At 50.1% G+C, this 20,958-nt stretch overlaps 1 protein-coding gene across 4 annotated transcripts in view; it reads left to right on the top strand.

Moving 5' to 3' along the window:
• EXOC6B (exocyst complex component 6B) overlaps positions 1–15,612 on the top strand; it is a 556,350-nt gene extending 540,738 nt beyond the window's left edge. For 3 of the 4 annotated variants that reach the window (XM_045827527.1, XM_045827529.1, XM_045827530.1), the window contains 3 exons: positions 8,244–8,356; positions 9,411–9,422; positions 12,276–15,612. In XM_045827527.1, coding sequence (XP_045683483.1) covers positions 8,244–8,356; positions 9,411–9,422; positions 12,276–12,402 — 252 coding nt within the window. In that variant the 3' untranslated portion in view covers positions 12,403–15,612. The remainder of the gene's footprint in view (positions 1–8,243; positions 8,357–9,410; positions 9,423–12,275) is intronic. The other variant, XM_045827528.1, reaches the window with a different exon arrangement.
• Positions 15,613–20,958: the final 5,346 nt, after the last annotated feature.

Genomic DNA, 20,958 nt, shown 5'->3' with positions numbered 1-20,958 from the left:
CAGTGGTTTTGACTAGAAAGCCAAAAGACATAAACAACATACAGATCCTATACACTAGTTCGTAAATTTGTTTCTCACAGGGGTATGGATTAGCAATCTGAAATTATACTAGGATTGAACAAATACAATTGACCCTTGAACAATGCACGGATGAGGGGCGTCGAAGGTCTGTGGATAACTTCTGATTTCCCCAAACTTAGCTGTTCCTTGGTATTCACAGGAGATCCGTTCCAAGACCCCAGGCAGACAGCAGACTCCACAGATGCTCAGGTCCCCTACATAAAATGCTGTAGGCCAGTGCATGCAGTCAACCCTCCACATCTGCAGGCTGCTGTGGATGCGAACAGTACAGGATCCTACTGAAAAAAAAAAATCTGTGTGTGAGTGGACCCATGCAGTTCAAACCCATGTTGTCCAAGGGTCAGCTGTAAGTAAAATACAGATAACAATAGTTGGGTTTCTCACTGTCAGAGAAAGAAGTGATGGATTAGGGAATGACCGAACTCATGATGATAGACTGAAATCAGAAACATCAAATATGAACTCGTGATTTTACTTTACATATACAGGTAGATACAGAGATATAGATGTGTTTGTATGTGCAAGTCAGTAAACACGTGTGGATTGCTTAGCTCTGTCCACTGCGAAGGCCTAAAAGCAATGATACACAGCACAAATGAGCATGCTGTGTTCCCAAATCTTGGTTTCTAAAAACCATTCTTCAATTAAAAGAACCTTAGCTCCTTGGAAAAGTGACAAACACAAAACAGGGGCAGAGAAGGTACAAGATGAGCTTAGAACATCTTACAATGCCGGGAAGTAGGACGCGTTCAGAAAGCACAGGGGCAGGTGGAAAACACACAGGCAAGCCGGTCTGAAGGAGTCCCAGTGACCAGAGCCGAACAATTTGAACAGCAAAGTAGCTATTGTGTGAAATTATAATCCATGAAATAAAATAAATGTCCATGAGATCATACAGATAGAATACTTGGACAAATAAATAAATGGAAGAGAAGGGTTAGCACTTCTTACCAAAGACTTCCAGTTAATAATTACAGAGAAATGAGAGAAGTAGTCAAACAGCACAGTAATTATTGTAGCAGGTAGGATCCACCAAAGTTTGAGCAGAAGCGGGATATTTGCATAGTCTCAAAGTCCATCTTTCACAAGAAATGTATTAATTACAAAGGTAAAAATAGTAACTTTGCAGTAGAGAGATTCATTAGCCACCACCCTAACCAAGTGGTCAAGGTTAATGTCACCAATAATGAGATATAGGGACATGGCATACATCTGAAGTGATGGTGACTAAGAAGGGCACCATGTCACTTCTATAGTATTTTTATTACAAAAAAATGCATAATGTCAATGCAGAGTTGCTCAACCTCGGCACTGTCACTGTGTCGAGCGGGGTTATGCTGTCCTGAGCACTGTGGGGTGTCTAAGAGCGACCCTGACTTCTACCCACTGGATGCCAGTAGCATCACCATCTCCTGCCCCCAGCTTTCTTACAGCCACAGATGCCCCAGACATTGCCAGGTGTCCCCTGGGAGGCAGGGTCTCCCCTGGCTCAGAACTACTGCCTCAGTCTAACCATGAGAAAATATTGGGCAGACCCAAGTTGAGGGACATTCTGCGAAATAAATGACCAGAAGTAAACTATTCATAAGTATCAGTCTTGAAAGATAAATACGAGGAATTGTAACAGATTAGAAGAGACTAAGGAGACGTGCTGTCTGTATGCAATGTGGGACTGGGTTGGACGGGAAAAAAGACATTAGTGGAAAACGTGGTAAAACTGGAATAAAGTTGTAATTTAGTTACCAGGATGGTCCACTGTGAATTTCTTGGTTCTGATCATTGCACCATGGAGCAAAGGGTATAGAGGAACTGTCTAAACTGTTTTTGCAATTTTTATGTAAGTCTAAAGTTATTTCAAGATAAAATTTTTGTTTAAATCTGCCATTAATGTTAATAAAATGCCAAGCAAATTTCCCAATTGAACTCGATGACAAAGATATAACTGGTATGTGGTATTGCCGAGATTATTCCCATGACCTTTAAGGCATGACCTGATAGCCAGATTAATTTAAAATATAATCTGTATGTGTGAGTATGGTCTCTGCCAGTTTGTATTTGCTGTTTAAATTCCACTGTAAGTGGAAAGTGGCAAAATATTCAGTAGATAGTTCAAAAGGGGAGGGACTGATCAGTTTGTCATTCAGTAGCATTTAACTCACTTTGCTTGTGCCACAGTTGTCCATGATTTTCTCTTATTCTCCTGTAAGAGGGGAAACCACGTCTTTTAATATCATTTGAAAGGCCTAGTTCTGTTCCTTGCATATGTGAGATGCTTTAAAAACATTTGCTTAATTCAGTGGGTTTACGTCTTCATTAACAAAATCTCAGACAAGCAAATATGTTTTATTATTCATATTTCAAATCTATGAGTAACAGAAGGTGTTACTTCACTTGAACTTTTCAAACTTAAAAAGGGTATAATTTTTATGCAACTCTTAAGAAATATAAATATAGTGAACACAGTGCAAGCCCAGAGTATGGTTCTGTAAATTCTATCACCAGTCATGACGTACAGAATCAAGAATTTTAACAGCGTTCTGACACAGAAATAAGAACTCATCAAAAGCCAGCTGAGGGAAACCCACAACTGATGAGGATACCTGGTCACAGGAAAGAATGAACTGTCCTCGAGGCCGTGTTGGCAAGGTGCCTGGCCCTTCTAGGCTCACCAGGCCTCTCCAGCCAAACCCAGCCCTTGACCGTGGGCCTCCTGACAGCTCAGGACACAGGCCCGTGTGTGCACTGACCTGCTCTCATAATGAGACTGATGCATGGCTGAAACTTCTAAGTGCTTCTTTGTGCACGCTGACCACTTAGCTCTGTTCCAGGCACACAGTCGTGACTCACCTCTTGGCTGAAGTCACACACTAATTCCAAAACACAGGGAACACATCTAGGTGGATGAACCACTAGAGGTGCAGAAGACCATGCAAAGTGGTAATTCAGGTACAGGTCTACGTAGTACCCAGATGCACCATCAAACACTACATCATGTCTTGAACAAGCTATTTATTTTTAGTCTTAGTGATAACAAAGAGAACATCTCATCCGGGTGTTAGTATTTAACTTGCCTCTTACTTATGGCAAGCCAGAGTGGTTTCTCATTTATAGTAGTGATACAAAATGTCCTTTTACATTTTTCTTATGATTAAAACATGAATCAATACGGAGAAAACAAAGTTAAGTAAATACTAACCCACACAGCATGAGGATGTGATAAAAGCTGCAAAAGTGATGCTCGGAGTTTGGGGAATAGTGATCTTAAGTTCCGTCTCCCACCTCTGACTCTTCTTTCTCCTTCTCTGTCCACCACTTACTTGTAAACATCAAGAAATAAGATGCTTTAAAGTGCGTGCGTAGTTCGCTACTTACATGACAGAAAGAAGGGGAGGTAAGAAAGTGTCTGTGTATCAGCTGATCTGTACACACAGAAACATGGGAAAGACAAACCCAGAAACGATCGAGTTGGCTCCGACAAGGCTCTGAAAGAATTGGGGTAAAAGGGATACAACCAGGGAAGGAATGACTTCTCTAAGTTAATTTTCGTGTGTATAGTTTTTACTTTTGGAAGTACAGTAATGTCCTACATATTTTAAAAATTAAATTAACGAGGATGGGAGAGAAGAGCCTAAAACTAAAAGCAATTGGAAACAAATGAACCTCGTTGTATTTAGATGACTACCATAACTAAACCAAAGGGAACCAAAAAAAGAACCAATTTTCGAACTCAGAATTGATCATATACATTCAGTCTTGGGTTGGGAGAGATAACTGCAAACAAATTCGAACTCCTGTTTTCTAGTTGGCACTTCCCGGAGTGGTAGGCACAGACAACTCTGAAACTAGTGTAGATACATGACGGGAGTGGGCAAGAGTACTTGAGGGGTGGCTCTGCGAGCCAGGCTCTTCTCACTGGGGAGGAAAGCACATGCACGTGTGGGTTGGAGGAAGGCGAGGAAGAACTCTAGGAGGACGGTTAGAATGGAAGGTATTGTTACAAACCCATGATTTCTAAAAACACGTGCACACACTTGTGTAAGCACATGTATGTGCCTGTGTATATGCACACATATGTGTATTTGTATGCATATTTCTCCTAACTCTGCCTGCCAACTGCCCCCCAGTTGCAATGATAAAAGACTCGCGTAGCAGTGAGCACGCCTGGCACCCACGCCTCGATCTCCAATAATGTTCCGCTAAGAGAAACCGGGGCCCCTCAGAGAAATGGCTGGCTGCAGGGCCAGGGCATGGCAGGTGCCAGGTGAGCCCACAACACCTTCGTATGCCAGAAAGCAAGGAAGTGCACAACAAAGTGACGGGGTGGGTCAGGGCCTAGGCTCCAGGTGGAAGGGGCTCCCACTTGCCAAATCTGACACAATTAGAGGTCAAAATAATTAGGGATGGTCATAAATATAAGGCATTTAGAAAATGGGGAACCGTCAATGCATGCCAATAATAACGTGGTGAATGAATGGGGAAGTGGGGAGAGCACTGGCTCGTGGTGGAATGCTGAGTGACGACTGGTAAATGTGGAAGAAAGACGAAGTTGGAATGTCCTTAGTATGCAGCCATGGTAAGAAAGACTGGCTCAGACGAGAATCTTCAATGGAGGCTAAATCTAAGGGGAAATTTTAGTTAGGAGCACTCTGTTTGCCTGGTCTTAAATTGTCTCCTGAGTTGCTTACTAGTTGCCAAGGAAACTGGTTGCATAGGAAAAACTAGTTGTGGTTGTGTTAGAAAGGTGCCCAGCCCATCCAGGCTCACCAGGCCTCACCAGCCAAACCCAGCCCTTGACTGTGGGCCCTCCTGACAGCTCAGGACACACCTAGGCAGTGGAGAAATCAGACAACACCTTGACAAAGCGATCAATATCCATATGACCAATGAGAGGCAAATGAACACTGTGGTCCAACAGACGTGACACCCTGAGGAAGGTGCAGCATCACTTCTGTGGTGTTCTGGCCAGGAGTGCATTAGAAAAACCAAAACTAAGGGAGAGGGGAGGCAGAAAAGAAGACCGTGTAGGACATTATTGGGTAAATTTACAAAGTTAGAATGTAGACAGTGAACAGTATTAAATTGACCAAAGTTGAAAACTATACCATGTGTAAGAGGATCTCTAATTCTTAGGAGCACTGAAGTATTTGAGGAAAAAGGGCCAGGACAATGTATTTACTCTCAAGAGATTCAGAAAAGAAATTTCATGTGTGCACGTGTGTGGAGAGAGAAAGAGAGAGAATACAAGTGATGGAGCGTGTGGATAAAATGCTGACAATGGGGGCAGGGTTAACAGTATTCTTTATACTATGCTTACTCTTGCAACTTTCTGATAAGTTTGAAATCATTTTGTTAGTGATGACTGAATGTTCTGTGTCCTTGGGAGACACTTTATTGAGACCTGAGGAGGCCATTGTAAGTAGGGAACCAGGCTGGGAGGGCCCGATTTACTTTTGAAATGTCGTAGTGTGGAAGTTAAAGCGCTGTGCTGCTGCAGAGGCCTGCTGGTCCTCTTGGCTCCCTGTTCTAACTGTCCTTCCGGACGCAGCAGACCTGCGCCCCCAGCAGCTACCACTCCAGCGGGTGTGCATCTCTCTCAGAGGAGGCCGGAGACCTAGGTCTGGGCCGCCCTTGCGCACTGTGCAGTGGACACAGACCCAGTGTGCTCGCTCCGTGGGCTCCTGCTGGCTGCACCTAACAGAGTGCAGAGCCTCCACCCTAAAGCGGGGCCAGCCAGGTCGCTTGTCACCCCATAGCATTTAGGGGCTTTGGGAGAAGATGAAAGATAGAAAACCCTGGAGTTAAGTCTTGAACTGCCCTCCACACTCCTCTGGTCATTTACCCAGGTTTCCTCAGCCAGGAAAGCATGGTGCTCTTTGCAATAAATCAGAAAATACTGACACCATTAATTCCACCGCAGAAACTAGGGATTCATTAATGGAGCAGGAGGTTTCAGGAAGTGAATGTGTATGTCCACACCTGGAAACCGATGCCAGAAATAGTTTTAAGAAACCAGGTTTTCAGATTGTTCTAATTAAACTTATTTGTTATTCATTTACTTGTCTTTTTTTTAGCTCCGTAAGATGTGAACAGTACAAAGTCTCTCCAAGGTTTTCCAAAATTTTCTGAGAAAAAAATTTAATTAACAAAAGACTGCTATTTTTCATGGTTTTTCCCTGGGATTGGGGGGAAAGCGCAGTCATAATTGGAAGGCACAGTACTGGAAAAGCTGGAGAACAAGGGCCACTCTGCGTGTCGGTTGCTCTCCCTAGGAGCAAGTGGAGAGGAGCTACCTGAGCGTCTTTGGACACTAGGACAGAAACCCCAAGGGTAGGGCTGGCAGTCGGGGCAGCTGCTGTTCTGAAGGAGAGGTCCATGAGGCCTGAGGGCAGCAAAGGAAGTGGCCAGAGCCCGTTCACCTGCCGACTGAAGTCGGCCTGGCTGAAAGAGGCCCTGAGGGGGCCCTTTGGGACCTTGCCGGCCCAGACCAGGCAACGTGTCTGTCTGTCTGTCTGTCTGTCTGTCTCCCCGCCCCTCTCATCTTTAGCACCTCTTTCTTGGCTGAGGGTGTAGGGGCTTTTCTCAGTTTTAGGCGAGGGACTTCAGCCAGTTCCCATCCTGCCTGAGGAAGTTCGTAACGGCTGTTCGAACAGAGCCGATGGAAGAGGAGGCTGGGCCCAGCTGGGCCCAGCAGGGCCAGGCCCACACTGCCGGTTTGCCCGGTTGCACAGTGGTAACAGGCCGGGAGGGTGTGCCTGGAGCCTGGGCTCCGGCACGGCACTGGTTCCAGGCCTCTCTGCCTTTGTCCTGCATATAGAGACAGCCATTTACTTACCTCCTTGTCTCTCAGAAAGAGAGAAACAGGGGAATGCCTTGAGTCCAAAAACATAAGGATCTCATTGCTGGAGACTGCTTAGGAGGCCCTTCCCCTCTGCAGGGATGTGAGTCTGGGACTGTGCCCCTTCCAGAAGCTCCCAGAGGGAGCTGCCAGCTTCCCTCTCATCACCCCTGCCTTTGAAATGCACTGATTTGTTTTTAGATTTACTCAGATAAAATTTTTTAATATTTGCTGGAGTGATACCTGAGGTTGAGACTAACCAGCTGGGCCCTGGTGGGATGGCTCAGTTGCTTGGAGCATTGTCCGGTACAGCCAAAGGTTGCAGGTTCCCCCCCGGTCTGGGCACATGCGGGAGGCAACCAATTCATGTTCTCTCTCACATCAGTGTTTCTCTCTCTCTCTCCCCGCCCACCCCATGCTGCCCCTCTCTAGAATCAATACATTTTCAGGTGAGGATTTTAAAAAAAACCTAACTGGCTGGGAAGCAAAGCCTTTGACAAAATGTACTCAGTTTTTTAAGTCAAAATCTCCCGTCTCAGAACCTAGCTTACCCTCCGAAAGCTCTCATTACCTTGTAAATACGCGCTAAGCTCTTGGCACTCCCCTCCGATGCTCAGAAGCCTGGTTCCAGGATCGGCACCCGCAGTCACGGCTGCTGCTCAGCCTGACCCTCAGGCCACGGTTTCCATCTGCTCAGCCAGCGCCCACACAGGTGACACGGCTGCCTCACACAGATGCTCCGTGGCCCTTTCACGCAGCATTTCCGTGTTGTCTGTGTGTCCTGTTTGTTGACAGGCATGAGTGTGTGTGTATATCAGCTGAGTAACTTGGACAAAATTGACGCAGCAAGACATGAAACTGGCACTTGAACCCAGACCTTTTAACCTGAAAGCTCCTACCACCGCCCTCATGGCCCTGGACCACACCCAGCTCTGTTCATTCACTGTTGGAGTCTGGGCTCCTGGAACGGGGCTTGACCTGCTGAAGGCCCTCGAGGAGGACCTGTGGCGTGGGTGAGCGAGCGCTGTGGCAGTCCTGTGTCTGACTCAGTCTAGCGCCAGGCCGTGCGCAGGCCTGTTTCTGGGAGCTGCCAGCAGGTCGCTGTGGCTCCGTTACGGTGCTTGTGGCAGAGGTGACTCTGACTGCTAATGGTTACTCATTTATTTCCCCAGTTGCCTTATAGTTTGTAACCATTCTTTCTCTTATTACATTTTTATTTGTTTTCCAAATCTGCTATTAGCTGGTAGTGAAGGATGCTAAAGGCTTCTAAGGGGTTTGTCTTGTCTGTCTGATTAATCCCTGGGGTGGGGATTTGGATGTTTTGCAGCTTTTGGATCTCTTCATCCAGTGGGATTGGTCGACCTACCTTGCGGACTATGGTCAGCCCAACTGCAAGTACCTCCGGGTAAACCCCGTGACAGCGCTGACCCTGCTGGAGAAGTGAGTACCGGCTCCGGTGGTCTGGGGCGGGAAGCGGGGAGATGGGGCTGGGGGCGGGGGTGGTAGAGAGGATACGTCCACCTTCGCCAGTACCTGAAAAAGGCCGCAGAGAGGCCCTGTCTGGAAGTTGCAGTGGGTGCTCCCGGTGGCCTCCATCGTTAGGGTTGGCCCGCCAGCCTTCTTGTGACCTCTTAATTCATGACACCAACAAGCTAGGCCAAGTAGGAGTCCGAGGGACTCCATCGACACCGGAGCTTAATGGGGCAACATATCCTGAACTGGAGATGGCAAGAGTAGAAAGAAAGATGCCCTAGTTCAGTGGACAGTGTGAGGCTGGCCCCGCCTCTGGAGGGTGAGGATGGAAGGAATAGCCACACGGAGCAGATGGCCTCTTCGGTTCCTAGCAGAGAAGTTCCTGGACTTACTGAAACCTGCACCAGAACCCACCCCCTGACAAACTGAGCTTTACTGTGCTGACTGTCCCGAGGAAGCTGCATTGGAAAAGGTATCTGATTCTTGCCTGAGGTAGTCACTAGGCAGCAAAGGTTGCCGCCACTGAGATTGGGTTAGCCAGCTCCGGAGCGATCTAGAGGCTGGGATCGGCTGTGCATTGCAGTCCAGCTCTGCCACTTGCTGACCTGGGTGAGAGTCCAAGACCCATGTAAAAGGGAAGCTTTTTCTTTTCTTCAAACTAGTTAACCACCCCCTACCCCCGGCTTCTTAGAAGAGCATCCTACGTCCAGGCCATGCCACATGTCTACATGTATGGCCAGTCAGGCAAGTCTCAAGTCCCAGAAAAGTGGGGACTAGAGTCTAGGAGGTCAGAATGGAGCCTTACGCGGGGGGCGAGGGTGTATCCTTCACACTGTGCAGCGTGGCGGGCATGCAGAAGGGGAGGAGACGGAGCACGGGCAAGAGCAGAATGCAGAGGTAGGTGTTCGGAGCCAGGAAACTAAGAACCCAGAGGGCGACTTTGTCCAGACCAAGACAGAGACTGATGTTTCCATTTTAACTTTGTTTCCCATGGATCTCTTTCAATGACCTTCCTCCCCAGGATATCTAGAGAGTAAGTATATTATTCACTTGGGCCTTTTCCATCAGTTTGAGGCAAGTCCTTCTGGTTTCCTCATTGACACTAACGATCACACTAAAATCCACACCCTGTGAGTGGTCCCCACCCTGACATACTAATATCCACTAAACCAGCCTGGTGCCTGCCGGCTGGCTGCCTCCTCTCCTTGGTCCTTAGCGTGACCCTTGGCTTAGCAATTCCTTTGGGGCTGGGAGTAGTGACAGGGATTTTCCGTCATGGGTGCCAGATAAAGGGCTGTGCCCACTCAGCTTCCTGATACATGCAATCCTCTTGCTAGTGTGGGGCCTGAAATTCAGCCTGACAGAAGGGAACTCCTCAGCAGGCTCCCTCCTCCTGGTGGGGAGGCTCATGACTGTAAGATCTGGAACTGTGTCTCCCATGGAAAACTCTTTCAGCCAGTTACCAAGAAGGACTGGCTTCTCCACTTGCTGTGGATCAACAACAAGGTAGAATAATCAGCCTCTCTGAAGCAATCTGGGGCCTAGTAACAAACCCATGTGCTCAGCCCTGGCAATCAGCAGGGCTTCAAAGCTCCCTTTCAGACACAGCTGAGCCAATAGCCACCCAGGCTCTGTGTTTCCCAGCCTCATAGGAATCAGTCCCTCGCCTACTGCTGCTTCCCCGCAGCCATCGCTCCCACCAGAGCTTGACACTCCCCTTTCAGTCCTGGCGCTGCTCCACAGGTGAGACCTGCGGGACCCAAAGGCCTGATGAGGACAAGCAGGAAAGAGAAGGCGCTCCTGTGTCATCAGGAGGTGACCATAGCAGAAGCAGAAGCAGATCAGGGCCTGGGCTTACAGAAGAGACAGGCAGAGGGGAGGGTTCTGCTTGGGTTTTGGAGCATTCCAGGTACAAGCCAGCAGCATGCTTCCCTTAGCCCACGAGGCACCCAATTTTATTTGTCAGGTGATCCCAACTCCAGGCGCTGGTGGCCGGGAAGCCCTGACCTCCGAGGCGCAGACGACCGGCTTTCTGCTGCCTGACTGCGGGGGGGCTTCCCCGCAGGGCAGGGAGTGGCTCCGGCGGCTTGTCTCTGGGCTGGCTTGGAGAGTCATAAAGTAATGATCCCATAGGATGTAAAATTAAATATTCTCTAAATGTAGGAAGTGTTTTTCTTCCTTCCTTCTTTCTTTTTGTTTTGTGTTCATTTTGTTTAGATTTATAGCATAATTGAGAAATGAAAAGGAACCCTTCTCTGGGATAAATAATCTCAAAGCAGGTCAGTCCCACAAATGGAATTGTGACGTTAACACAGAGAGGGCCGAGTTCATTAATTGCCACAGCCTTGAGGTCGCTCGTTCTTTCTTTTCAACCGGACCCTCTAAACCTGTTACCTCTCTTTCCCTCCAGGCACAGGCCTCTTTGGGCCGGGGGTTGTGCCTTCTGTGCAGGGTTCTCAGTGTGCTTAGGGAGTGATGCCAGCCTGGGGGCCCTTAAGCTCAAATCAGAGAGAGAAGTCAGCCAGAGCCACACAGCAATGGTGCTCATCAGAACCTCTCACCACAGGAATACAAACACCCTGTGGGATCTCTGGCCTTCCGACCCACTAGCCTCTGCACAGAGCCACCGCACAGAACACAGTGGGCCAGGAGCAGCCGAAGGCGGTAGGGAGTGTGCCTGGGCAGAGTTTGCTCCCAGTGCCAGGTTTCCGCCTTCCCCTCTTCTCGCCCGTCTCCTTGCAGCCCAGGGAGCTGTGAGCTCAGAGAGCAGTGGAGGTGAAAACCAGCAGACCCCGACCCCGGGGAGAAGTTGGTCAGGACCGAGTTCTCAGTTCTGTAACACTAGGACTAGCTGAGGAGCACACAGAGGCTGGGGCTGCGTCAACAGTCACCAGCGGCTGTCAGGGGTCGTGCGTGGGCCCACTGCCGTGCCTCTCAGATTCCTGGGTCCCACTGTAACAGCGGAGTCAGGCTCCGGGCATCCGGCGACAGCCTCAGCCTGGCCTCGGCCCTCCTTCTCTGTGCTTCCCAATATGGCTCTCCATTGGACGGAACAACTGGCCAGAGCTGCCCATGGTTTGTGCTCTAGGAATATACTAGGAATGTGCTCTGGGGCTTTAGTGTGGCCTAGTAATAAAAAGGTCTTCAAAGGTCAAAGGCCTGAGGCGCTATAGACAGCCATTGAGAACTCAGGGCTTCTCTTGCCACAAGCCCTGGTTTATGGAGTGGGAGAATAGTCCAGCCATTCTTTTTGTCATCTGCTTTTCTCGCACCATGTCGTCTTTGCCCCCTCCCCGACTCTAGGTCCCTACTCTGAGACAAAAGACAAGAGATCAGTCAAGCCCTCGGTTTTGTCAGGGATGGAACAGGGTGTCACCAGCTATAGTGAGGGTTAGAATTACACAGTGGCTTTGCTATTTATGTCCTCTTGGAATTGCTCGTTAAGAGTGTTTTCCTGCTTTACCTTTCAAATATCAGCTTTAAGGTCCCCGCAGGATTAAGTAGGATTATGAGTTGATAAGTAGATCCTGGATAATCTGTAAGAGGCTTTGATCATCACTGCTATTGCACGTCCCAGGTACTACCTGTAACAGGTGCATACCTGCAGGTGGAAGGGAATGAAGTGGGTAGGGTGGGTGTGGATCATCAGGAGGCTAGCCCCTCCATAGCTGGCTCTTGACTATTTGCAAAGGTGACTGAATTTGGGAGGACTGGGGGTGCAGCAGTTCCTGAACAATGGATAAGTGTAAGCCTGACAATGGGCATGTTCTGGACTGTCCGCTGTGGGTGGCAGCTAGGGCCCACCATGCCAGCCCACCTCCTACCGATTCCCCTTCCACTGCTGTCTCCTCAAACACTCGCCCTCTCTCTCTCCTTCCCTGTTTAGGATGAAGGACACTAGCCGCAAGAACAACATGTTTGCACAGTTTCGTAAAAATGAGCGAGACAAGCAGAAGTTGATTGACACGGTGGCCAAGCAGCTCCGCGGACTCATCAGCAGCCACCACTCCTGAAGGCTGGCCTCGAGCCCCAGAGGCTGCTCGCTGCAGCCCCGCAGCCCGGGACCCGGCCCCGGCTGGCCCTGCATTTGTGCATTCTTCTTCAGAGAGAGAAAATGTATTTTTTTAATAACCTATGTACAGTATTCGCATAACCTTTCCCTATAGTAGTAGAGGCACAAGAGGAAGCAAGCATATGAGATATTGCTAGGCCGGGGCTCAGGGGAGTTACTACTACACTGTGTTATCTGAGGGACGGTGGTCGCCCATCCCCGTGTGATGGGCCAGCTTTCACCCACGGAGCTCAGGCCTGGGGCCCAGGACCACACAGACAAAATGGGCAGTTGGCCCTGGGGTAGGATGAGCCCACCAGAGGACAGTGCAGTGCATTCCATTCACTCCTGGGTGCCCACTCACCACCGAGGGGAGGTGGGTTCTTTGGGATGCACGGGGAAGGCCTGGACAGCGTACTGCTTAGTCTGCTACAGAGCAGCCCACACTTCTGGGGGTGCATCTCAGCCTGGGGACTGCCACCAGCTGGTGGACAAGCGCGGCACACGACACGACGGCAGCATCACTCCTGTCCCCGTGCACAGCTGTTTCTGTAGCCCGGATCTGCCCCGGCACCCCGACCGCTGACTTGCTGTGGCAGGGCAGCATGGAGTGTGTGGGGGACGACGGGCCCGTGCCTGGCTGCTAGTCACCCCACACAGAAGGCCAGGGTGAATGGAATCAGAGCCTCAGTCCCTTCCCCATTCATCTCTTCTCCTTCTTTCAGGGTCGGGACGCTTGGTTCAGGGCCTAGGTCACCAGTTATTACCGTAGGTCCTCACAGAGAGCCTCAGACCCCGGCTTCTGCAGCAGCCTCGCTGGGGTAGGTCCAACTCCAGAAGCCCGTACTCTACCCTTAGGGAGAACCTGAAGACTATTTGACATTGTTCCTCTGTGTGGTAAAAATCAGCTTTCTGGCCGCCATCTTTAAAGGAGTCACTAGCTCTGCCCTGTGGGGGCAGCCACAGCTGGACTGGCTGCCTCTAGTGATGGGGCCACTGTCACCATGAAGTCGACTCAGCCAGCACAGCTTGGGATTTATTGCCTGTGGCCCAAGTGTCCGTCACTGAGTCATATCCCGAAGAGTATATGACGCTCTTGCTCAGGCCCAAGGCTTCCGTCCTCCTCTGAGATCCCCGTGGCCACCTTTTGGCCTTGTCTGAGAAAGAGTATCTGTAACCCTATTCCCCAGACTCTGGAGTTTGCACAGGGAACCGGAACCAGCTGGCCCGGAGACTGTCCCAGTGTCCCAGATGCGCCCCTAGACTTAATGCAAGGGCTTTGCTGTGAGGTCAGTCAGAGGAACCCGCACTTTGAAACACTGTGGGAAGATGCTATTATGGCTACTGGCAAGAACGCAATCGAGCATCACCAAACAATTACAGATAAGCCACACAGGTGTTTCCAGTGTGGGTTAGTGGGAGGAGACTCTCATCAAACAGAATTCCTCACTGCCTTTGTCAGCCACCGAGTTGCTTCTGGGGAGGGCAGTGCTTCCTTCTTCATCCCCTCCCCCGACTCCTCCTGAATGCATCACAACTGGAAAACCGCAGGGAGGCAGGCAGCCCCCTCCAAGCTGGGGGCAAGGGGCTGCCCGAGAGTTTGCAGATGCCTCCTGAGGCCCTTCTTGGGGACTGGGTGGTGGGGCCGGGCTCTTAGGATGGGGGTCAGGAGTGAGTGCTGCTGCCCAGAACTTCATGAGCCAGGGAGAGGCAGGGGCCATACGAGGGAAACCCCAGATGCCATCTCCCAAGCCTTGGATTTTATTGAAAAAGTGAGAAATGGTTACACTAATCTGAAGTCCTGTTGCTTAGAAAAGGCCCCCAACACCCTCCTCCACGAGTCCTCCGTTAGCAGCAGGTCCCTTCAGCTCTGAGCGCTGAGACATTGAAGGGAGAATGGGGCGACTCGTAGGTATATCACGATTTTTGTCTTTTCCTCGGCATCGCTGATCTGGTCTCAAAACTGTGCTAGAGAGGACTCAGTGCCCAGGGCCGATGGGTGAGGGTGGCCCTCACCTCGCTCCCAGAAGTCCCTCTGAGGACAAGGCCTGCTCCAGCCCGTGGCAGCGCTCTCCTTCCCTCAGTCTGCCCTCGGTCTGCCCTGACGGACCAGCGTGCTGCTGCCGGGCTGTCTGTGGAGACACACTCTTGGGGGGCAGGGGAAGGGAACAAAACAGGGACCGGTTGTTTGGGTGGGTGAAGTAGGATTTTCTAGTTTTGTCTGCAGGCCTCTGGCTGGGCCAGCCCATGAGAGGACCCAGGCAGAGGTGTGTGCCCGAGCCCCTCAGACTCCTTAGGCCCAGCCTCGGACGCCCAGAGATGCCGAAGAGCCTGGAGGCCACAGGAAGGGGGTGAGAACGTGGGGGCTGGAAGCCTGCCTGCCTTCTAGTTGGCACGGACCCCTGACCAAGTTCTCAGGGACACTGGGTTCATGTTCCCAGCTTGGGACGCAAGTGGTTTCAGTGGTAACAGAGGGAGCTTGCAGAGCTTTAACGTGCATAGGGAAATCCCTTCGAGTAGATTGTAAATGAAGCTGTTGGTGGGTGGGGAAAACCAGGACCCAGGGATTGGAACCAGCAGAACCCCTGTTGGCAAAGGGGATTAAAGCTTCCAGGGAGGGGTGTCAAGCTCCCCAGTGTTCCCCTTGCCTACTGGGCCTGACAGTCCCCAGGCCTCCACACCAGCCTACTTCCCTGCACACTTGACATGGGCTTGCTCAGCCAGTCTCAGACCCAGGGCCCTCTACCCCCAGGACTGGCATTGGCCATAACCTTCCTCGTAAGGCCCCTGAGCACATGCCCCGGGGCCAGCTGCAGAAACACCCCCCCCCCCCTTAGTCTCCCTCCTCCCAGGGTTCTCTTCCTGGCTGCTTCATTTGCCTCTTTTTTCCCCCTCTTTTTATTTTTTTGCCTGAATTACAATTACTTTTCCCTAATGTGTTGGAAATGGCCTTTTTATTTTGCACAAACAGTTGCACATTTACTGAGGAAGTTTGGGCGAGTCCATGTTTAGCTCTAAAGGGAACTTTTATAACAGTCACTAGTAAAGCTACTGATGCAGACGGGCCTCGTGGTTGTTGGGAAACCTCCTGTGTGGAAAGAGCATGTTTCTCCTCCTGTACATGTCCCTCTTTTAACTGCTATTAAACAAGAAAGCCTATACACCTGTTTCAAAGGCCACAGTGTCATCTCTTGGTTTTTTGTTCTCCCGCCCTTTCCTCGCAGCGCAGCCGTGGTTGGGTGGCAGGCGTTGCCCCAGGAACTAGAGCAGGCAGAGCCTGGTGGGGAGGAGAAAGCCTGCCATGCAGGTGAGGCAGGCAGCCCTTGGACACGACCAAACCACCGGCTTCGATTTTCCTGTTTATACAGCTAACACTGGCATCGTCATCAAGAAGAGTGACCTTGGAAATGCCTCATTTCCGTGGAGTAGCGGGCTAGGCAACTTGGGGCCCAGTGTGTTTTGAATACCACCACTGCCGTGGAAAGGTACCCAGTCAGGACAGAGTGATGTAGAATTCTCCCGAACAAAGCTGGCCTGGGACTGCGGGGGAGAGCCTGTTCTAGAACTCAGTGGGGAAAGAGACAGCCATCATGGCCTGGTATCACAACCAGTCTGGTCAAGAAAGGTGGCCCAGAGAAAGCAGGTGTTAGTTAGCTGGGCCTTAAAGGACTGACATTCAAACTCCATTAAGCTCTGGGAGAGTTTTAGATCACATTAAAAGGAAAGTTGGCCTGAGTCAGGTATGTGCTGGAAGGACAGTCAAGGCCCTGGTGGGCACAGCTGAGCCCTGGTGAGTATGGCGGGAAGTGGTGTGACAGCACCCAGCCTGCTGGTCCCCTAGGCTGGCATGGAGCCGTGGGGATGGGGTGGAAAGAAGTCTGCGTGTTGCAACTGGGCTTTGGTGCCTGAAAGCCCTGAGCTTCAGTCCTTGCCGTGCCACTTAGTGGCTGGATGACCTTCAACAGCTCCCTAAATCGCATAATCCTTGTCTGTGAAACAGAATAGTAGTCCCTAACTTACTGGGTGGTGGTTGTGGAGCGGAAATGAGCCAGTACCTAGACATAGCACATGTATTTAAGGCCTTTCCCTCACCTCCAATTCCATAACGTACCTCATGGCTGCGCATCGGACAGAAGTGCCTGGGGCATCTCTGTCTCGCAGCTTTCCCTCCCCAAGCCCAACACAGGCTTAATGGTAGAGCCAAGGCCTCCCGAGTTCCTGCGCCTGAGCCAGGTTCCAGCCGTCTGTTCGCGCCAGCCAGCTGCCTGGCCCAGAGCACAGCCAGCCCTTCAGTTGGGATCTGCTCCCCAACACCACCTGGAACCTTGTCTGATCTCATCCTGGTGCCAAAGCTCACACCTTCTAGAGCTCAAGCATTCCTAACGGGGGGTCCACGAGCCCTTAGAATGTGAGTGTGCAGGCACATGTGAGTGTGTGCGCACGCACAGGCTTACTTCCACCCATTTTTCTGGATAGAAGCGGCATGGCTTTCATCAACGTCCACAAAAGATTCATGATTAAAATATTGAGTAACAACCAAATCTCTTTGGAAACTGGGATTGCCAGAAGTTTTGAGCGGTCTCCCCCTCTCCCCGCCACCTATAGTTAGGACAGGAGATTTTTCAGGACCTGGAGCTCTGCTACCCACCTTTTCCAGGAGCCCCATGTGAACCCCAGCTCATACCCAAAGACCAGTGCAGCTGTCATTCCTAGCTGTCTCTTCCCTGACCTGGCTAGGGTGCCAAGGGGGCCTGAGGGCCCTGCACTCCTGACAACATGGACAATCCCAGCTGGTTGGGCAGATTGCAAACGAGAGGGTCCAGCACAGAGGCGTGGGTTGTCCAAGGCAAACTGAAACCGGGCACGCCCCAGAACATTTCCCAGATCTTCTGAGCTCGGCCTGGTGCAACGTCTCGCCCAAGGCCTGGTGCAGAGAGGGGCCAGCAGCCTCGTGGGGTGCTCTGAGGTGGGGAAACAAAGACAACCAGGGACAGATGTGAAGCAGTCACCAGCTAGACTCTTTTCTCATAGCTGGGCTTCTTATCTGCCTGCTGGGCTGATGAGGGTGGGGAATAGCTAGTGGCAGATAAGAGGAGGGAGGGAAAGAAAGTGCCAGACCCTTTTTCCAAAGGCCTCAGTTTTGAATTTAATGGGCAGTGTTTGCCAGGAATGAGAGAGGCTCTGGGCCCGAGGGACCAGGGCACAAAGACTCTTGAGGAAGTGGGAGGATGAGGAGCAGAGACGTGGGGGCCTGGGCATTGTGTGGGAGAGCTCCCCCTCTATCTGTTTCAATCGCTGGTGGGGTTAGGGTTACCCTGCCTTTGGGGCCCCAGCTGCTCGGTGGGGTCTGTGACATCAGCCGTTGTGATGGTAATGGACGGGCCTCTCTCACAGGGGTGCCCTTCACTGGCCAGCCCACTCAGCTCCCAGAGAGGATTGCAGATCTGTTCCCTCAGGGTGGGGACAGGATGTGGGCCCAGCACCAGGCCCAAGACAACAGCCCCTCTCAGTCTGAGCCCACTGCTAAGTACCTTCCAAACCCAAGCTATGACCTTCCTCTCCAAAGCTCCAGAAAAGAATGGAATCTGAACATTGAGACGCTTTTCTGGCCCTAAACAATCCTTCCATTCTCTAGGCTCAATGATGGGTCTATTTCCTCCTGTAAATAGGTCTCGTAATCTTCAACTTTTACCTTTGCTTCTAAGGGTAATTAATGGGACCTCCCTCTTGTTCTCCTCACACACTCCCCTCTCTGTTACAAGGCTCAGGTTCAGCTGGGTGGATGGCTTTTCTTTCTCCTCCATGAAGTGCTTATTTTTAAAGCTGATGCAGGAAGGCCCCGCCCTCCCCAGTGAACCCCTTCTCCAGAGAAGCCCGCTGGGGAAGCACCACTTCTGTGGGCCCTAAAGAGGGGCCTGTCACTGACTGCCCAGCTGAAGGCTTGCAGACGGCCATTTCAGTGTGTCCCCAGGCACATTTCCAAGGTTTTAAGGGAGATTCTAGGACAGGATTTTTCAAGTAACGCTCTCAGGAGCCGAGTGGAGAGTTAAGTGGTGATTTGGACACTGGAGACAGAGGCAAAGGTGGGCATCGGAGAAAGATCAAAGGATCAAAGAGTCTCCCCTGCCCCCACCCCAGGGTGAGGAAAACCAGTAGGGCCTCTGGTGCAGGGCAGCATTGAGGTAGGTAGGAGGGTGAGGATAGGGGTGAGGACAGGGGTGAGGGCGGAGCCTGCGCAGGGCAGCTGGCGAACAGGCAGCTCTGGGGAGGCAGGTCATGCAGGCAGGCCGCTGAGCCCCAGAGAGACTGGCGGCTTCCAGTATCTGTGGACTTGCCGAGTGCTTCTGCTCCAGAATGAGCTCTGCGGAGGCAGCAAGGACAGCACCCGCTGCCCGAATCCCCTGCAGCTCCTTGCTCAGCAAGTGGCGCATGGGCACTTAGGCCCCAATGGATGGTGACTGCAGCAGGGACAGCAGCTACTAAGGGAAGGGGCTGTGAGAGGACCCTCCCTGCCGGGGACAGTATTTTGTCACTGACATGTTTAGAAAGGGTATGGTGATAATATAAAGCAAACCAACTTTGTTGTATTATGGTTTTAAAATTCTCTACAAACACATACCACCCCACACTTGGTATGCCACAGAGTAGGGAACAGGTTGAAGTCGGGAGAAACCACAGCAGCAGTTTAATTCCTGGCGGGCAGGGTGTGGCCAGGTGGGGGTGGTGCACGTGGTTACCCGTGTCCGTGTGTGGGTGCCTGACAGAACTGGGGGCTCCCCCCGAGCACTAACCCCATTCCCCACATGCAATCATGGGTAATAGTACAATAAGGTTCTTTCAGATCATTTTAATATGTACAGACTGACTTTTTTCCACACACAAAAATTATATTACAGGGTCTTTCTCACTAAATGTATCTTTAAACATATTTCAATGGCAACATATGGGATTTCTTCATCTGTTATGAAGCCCATAAGTATTTATTTTCATTGTATACATGTACCTTGGGTTTATTTAACTAATTCTGAACTGGTGAATATTTGAGACATTTTCAGTAATTCAAAATTATAAACAATATTGAAAAATATATATATACCCACACACACATCTTTGCCTTCTTGCCTAGGTATTTCTACAGCATAAAATTTTAGGATTGAAATTGATTGGTTAAAGGTTATAAACATTACAAATGTTAGTAGAAATATCATGCATTACTCTTTTGAAAATCAGTGATTTATACTCTCTTCCACAGTACATGACAGAACTTGTTTCTCTGTATATCCTCAGCCCTAAGTAATATCAATAGTTTTTATTCTTGAAGAACTGAAGAATGGGGTCCCTTTGTTTTAGTCACATTTCTGTTCAAGTGACCCTAAGCGTCTATCTGTGGTGTTTGTCAGCCATTTGTATTTTCTCTTATAGGAAGGGACCACCCATTCTGCCTTTTGTCACTAAGATGTTTAGAAAGGGTATGGTGATAATATAAAGCAAAAAAAATTTTTTTAATTAGGTTGTTTCTTTTTTCATATTTATTTGTAATTCTTTATTTATGGGGGGGATTAATTATCTGTCTTTGTCATTGCAAATATTTCCCCAGTTTGTCTTTTAAGTTTGTTCATGGTCCATATCACTTAAAACGATCTCTCTGTCTCTCTCTCTCTCTGTCTCTGTCTCTCTCTCTCTCTCTACAGGTGACTCAAAAACCGAGAAGAGGTGGGTTTTTTTGTGTGTGTTTTTTTTTCTGTTTTGTTTTTGCTGCAAGCCCGAAGGTAGCATGGGGCTGGTTTGACTCCTGACTGAAAATGTCAAGGCCCTGTTTCTTTCCTTCTCTCCCACTTCCCTCCTGGTGACTAAATGGTTCTAGTTTTTCCAGGTGTCACCTCTACACACGACAATGTGCAGGAACGACTTCCTGTGGCCCTCTTAGAAGAGTGAGGACCCTTCTGACCCTTAAGCCTCCGGTACTGGGAGCCCTAAGCAGGCTCACTTGTCTTTCTGTCCGTTCAGGACCCTGCCGGGGCCGTGCCGCTCAGACACGTGACCAAACACCGAGGCAGGGGCGTTGGCATCCGCGGCAGGTTAAAACACTCATTCCCATCCCGGGAGTTGGAGTAAAAGGCTGCTGTTGAGACTCACCCCGCGACGAACCACACGGCGGCTACATGATGGGGCCGTGCTGGGAATAGCATCCAGGAGACAGGCCACGGTGTTGACTATGTGGCATTTTTTTGCCATTTAGAAGGTTTTTCGATTTTGAAATGTCAACTTTTCAGGCTTTTCCTTTATGATGTTTAGAGTATATGTCATACTTAGATTTTCCCCTCTTCAAAATTATAAAAATATTGACCCATTTTTCCTCATATTTCACATTTAATATTATCAATTTGAACTTGGAGGTGAAGAATATGGAAGGTTCTGATTCCAGGTGGCTAACCAGCTCTCTCACAACATCACTGACTCGTTTTTAAACACCGTCTTTATCACATATTAAATTCCCATTTATCCTTGGGTCTGTTTC

The sequence above is a fragment of the Phyllostomus hastatus genome, unplaced genomic scaffold (assembly GCF_019186645.2).
Source record: "Phyllostomus hastatus isolate PE091 unplaced genomic scaffold, TTU_PhHast_1.1 phas_scaffold_78, whole genome shotgun sequence".
NCBI classification, from domain to species: Eukaryota; Metazoa; Chordata; class Mammalia; order Chiroptera; family Phyllostomidae; genus Phyllostomus; species Phyllostomus hastatus.
The sequence above is the reverse complement of the archived record's forward strand: the minus strand, read 5'-3'. Positions and strand labels throughout refer to the sequence as shown.